Here is a 3,403-nt window from a genome sequence, read left to right on the forward strand (position 1 = left end):
TTTGTTCTAATGGTGTTTGTAAATAGGATATCATGTCCGCATCTTGTACAGCAAATAACCACTAGGAAGAATGTATACAATGTGTTAATTATTGAAACTGTCCTACTAGTTTGGTTTGAAACTGTCTCATTGCTATTTGTTTCTCAATAAATTTATGGGAAAAATAAGTAAATAAATAAATGGCTACCCCAGCCACACAGCTGGGAAATGTGAGTTGTGCTGCACACGCACCTTTCCTGCTTCCAGCCAGTGTGGTAGGATCCTGCTTTCTGGCCTCTCTTTTTAAGTCCCCTCTGCGGAATTTTCATACCCAGCATAGTCCAAGTGTTGGCATTCGTCGGGGATCTTCTCTTCACCTTCTGCCTGTCTTTCTGGTGATGCTGAGTCTCAGGTCATTCTCAGTCCTGTAGTGGGTAGCACAGACTGAGTTGAGTGATTTGAGACAGCCAGAGGACAGTAGGACTGCATCGTAGGGGAGTCTCCCTTGTGATAAAGCTCGAATGTGATAAAGCAGAATGAGGGAGGGCCTTGCCTGTGAGCTGGAGGGTCTGACATTTTCCGCTTGTGTATCTGAAGCACCTCACCGCCATCGTGGCTAAAATCTGTGCTCATCTTCTCCTGACTCAGCAGCACTTGTTCCGCCTCAGGAAATGGCGGCATCATCCACAGAGCTGACCGAACTATCAGAAACCTTAAGTTTCATCCTAGACTCACACTACCCCTCTGACAGTTAGAGCTGATTAAGCCACTGATGGGAGAGACGAACGGGGTGAATGATGGAAGGGTGCTGAGAAGACGTGCTGTGGCATTGCTGATCTAAAAATGCTCCTCTGCCTCATCACAGGGACAGAGGACATAGACAGGTGGAGGCCCGCGAGGATATGGAGACACACCTGTGGCTGATCCTGGCGCTAGATGAGTAATATATTTACACTGAGGAGGCAAGAGAAAAAGTGGCTTCAAAGGACAAATTAAGGAAAATAAATTATTGTATTTTATTGCATATTTTCATACATTTTAATACCTTTGAAGTTGGAACCTTGGCACCTTCAGTATATTTAGTGGTTTCTTTCCTCCTTAGAAGTAGATACGTCTAATACGTCTTAGAGTTGATGGTATCTTAGTTTTGATAAGGTAGGACTTTTAAAAGGTTAGTGTCAGCTTGCTACGCCAGTTGGAGTAAAGCCCGTCTGCCCAGTAATCTGAGCCTCCCTTCACATTGCTCCCAGGCACGCAGGACTGTGGTGCTTCTGCCCAACGTACCTGGGGGAGCCGCACAGGACCAAACCTACTGAATAGTGTGCCGTAGCAGAGCTTATGGAAAAGAGTTGGTGATTTCCTGAAGCTTGTGAATCAAAATTCAAATCTCTAAACATGGTAATTTAATATTAACAACTAAGCTCAATTTTTCCTTCCAAAAGTAAGCGGGATGAATAATGATTTTTACATCTAGTTTGATTTAGAATACAGTTGAATGTTGCATCTTTCTTTCTCACAGGTAGCAGACATCAAGAGACTTAACAATCTCATCAGCGATCAAGACATTTTTGCCCTTAGAGCTATCAAAATTCCAGTGAAAAAGTTTAGTTCATTGACTGAATCACTTTATCCTCCAAAAGGAAGACTGGGTTCACAGCCCTCGCCTGCTCAGTATGCACCAGAACAACAGGAAATTCTGCCAGCAAACAACTGTCTTTCATCCAGTGAGTCAGCTGGTAGTTTTTTAAAAGAAGTGGATCGAGACATAGAACAAATAGTGAAGTGTACAAACACCAAGAAGGAGAACCTTAATGAAGTGGTGTCTGCCTTGACCACACAGCAAATTCGTTTTGAACCCGATAACAAAAACACAAAACGTAAGGATCCCTATTATGGAGCAGATTGGGGAATAGGGTGGTGGACAGCTGTGGTGATAATGTTGATAGTAGGTATAATAACACCAGTGTTTTATTTGCTGTACTATGAAATTTTAGCGAAAGTGGATGTTAGTCACCACCATTCAACAGTGGACTCTTCACATTTGCATTCAGGAGTCACACCCCCATCACAGCACAGAGAACTGGAGAATGGCCTTGCTCCCTCCAGAGGCATGCATGCTGGCCAGCAGGATGGCCGCAGACCGTATGGCGCTTCTCAGCCAGCTGCTGCTCCACACAGAACGTAGCAGTTAGCTCCTCACATTGCATCGGGAGTGTGGCGAAGCCTGTTCAGTTACCACTGCAGAGGCAGGATGTGAGGTGATCAGAGATGCTGTGTTTGTTCTACCTAGAACCTTTTGAGCTTTTATAAGTGGATTATATAAAAAATCCCTACAGTTGCTGGTTGTTAAGTAAAGAGCACTCGACCCATAAGTCTGTTTTATCAATACTTAAAGGAAAAAAATGAATTTAAGTGTGTGTTTAGGAAGCTCTTAGACAATGGGTTTTCTTATTCAAGAATAGATGTGTTTGAATTGGATCTTTTAAGTAATTTTTATTTAGAGTTATGCTACATTTCAGAAGCAGAATGATGGTGGTATCAGATGTCTAAAAAGAAAATATACTACTGTGAACCACCAAATTACTTAGTTGCCAAAAAGTTTGATTCTAAAATTATTTGATAGCAAGTACTTCACATTCCTTTTTGAAATTTTTATTAAAAAAAACACATTTGGCACCTATGCTAGGCAACAGGAACATGTTTAATTCTGACAGAGGCTAAGAAATAAATTAGATTTTTAAGGCACCAAGATAATGTGGTACAGTTGAAAATTTGGCACTTGATCACTACTAGAACACAGGAGTAGGTGAAAGCTAAAAATAATTTTTCTCTCTTAAAGAATGTTTTAAGACAGATCCTTTAACCTCACTTCTGCTTCTGTTTTCAATTGATAATTTGAAAGCACTTTGTAGTTCAATGAAGTGTTATAGTACAAATTAGCATTATTTAGAAATATAACTTCTTACATACTGTGATAAGTCACTGCTGTTACATATAGTAACATGCCTTAATTACATTTAATGCCTTATACTATGCTTTATGTAAGTTGATACAAGTTTTAGAATTGAAGTAGAATTTCAGTTGGTTCAATTGGATGCATTCACAGAGGCGTAAATTCCACCTTACCCTCACTTGCAAAAAATAGTTACGCAAAAGCAAGTTGAGACGTTTTCTCATACCGGAGAAGTGGCTTCTCTTGTGGACCCGCTAACCTCGTTTTTCAAAGTGATAGTGTGCAGCTAAGACTCCCCGCTGAACTCTAATGTCCTACTGGAGAATACAGGCCAAAGGGGTGATTGGGTAAAAGGGCTTGGTGAGACCACTTTTAAGATCTGCCACGCAACAGCCACAGTTGGCTGAGAGACATTTGCGTACTGATTTCCATCCTCCACTTTTTAAAAATATCTGTTTTTAAAATGCAACT

General features: G+C 41.0%; 1 protein-coding gene across 5 annotated transcripts in view; it reads left to right on the forward strand.

Annotated features, from left to right (window-relative positions):
- Lysmd3 (LysM domain containing 3) overlaps positions 1-3,403 on the forward strand; it is an 11,661-nt gene extending 8,258 nt beyond the window's left edge. For 3 of the 5 annotated variants that reach the window (XM_023704178.1, XM_023704179.1, XM_004644068.2), the window contains exon 3: positions 1,499-3,403. In XM_023704178.1, coding sequence (XP_023559946.1) covers positions 1,499-2,164 — 666 coding nt within the window. In that variant the 3' untranslated portion in view covers positions 2,165-3,403. The remainder of the gene's footprint in view (positions 1-1,498) is intronic. The other 2 variants (XM_023704180.1, XM_023704181.1) reach the window with 2 other exon arrangements.

Source organism: Octodon degus, unplaced genomic scaffold (assembly GCF_000260255.1).
Source record: "Octodon degus isolate 3935 unplaced genomic scaffold, OctDeg1.0 scaffold00190, whole genome shotgun sequence".
NCBI classification, from domain to species: Eukaryota; Metazoa; Chordata; class Mammalia; order Rodentia; family Octodontidae; genus Octodon; species Octodon degus.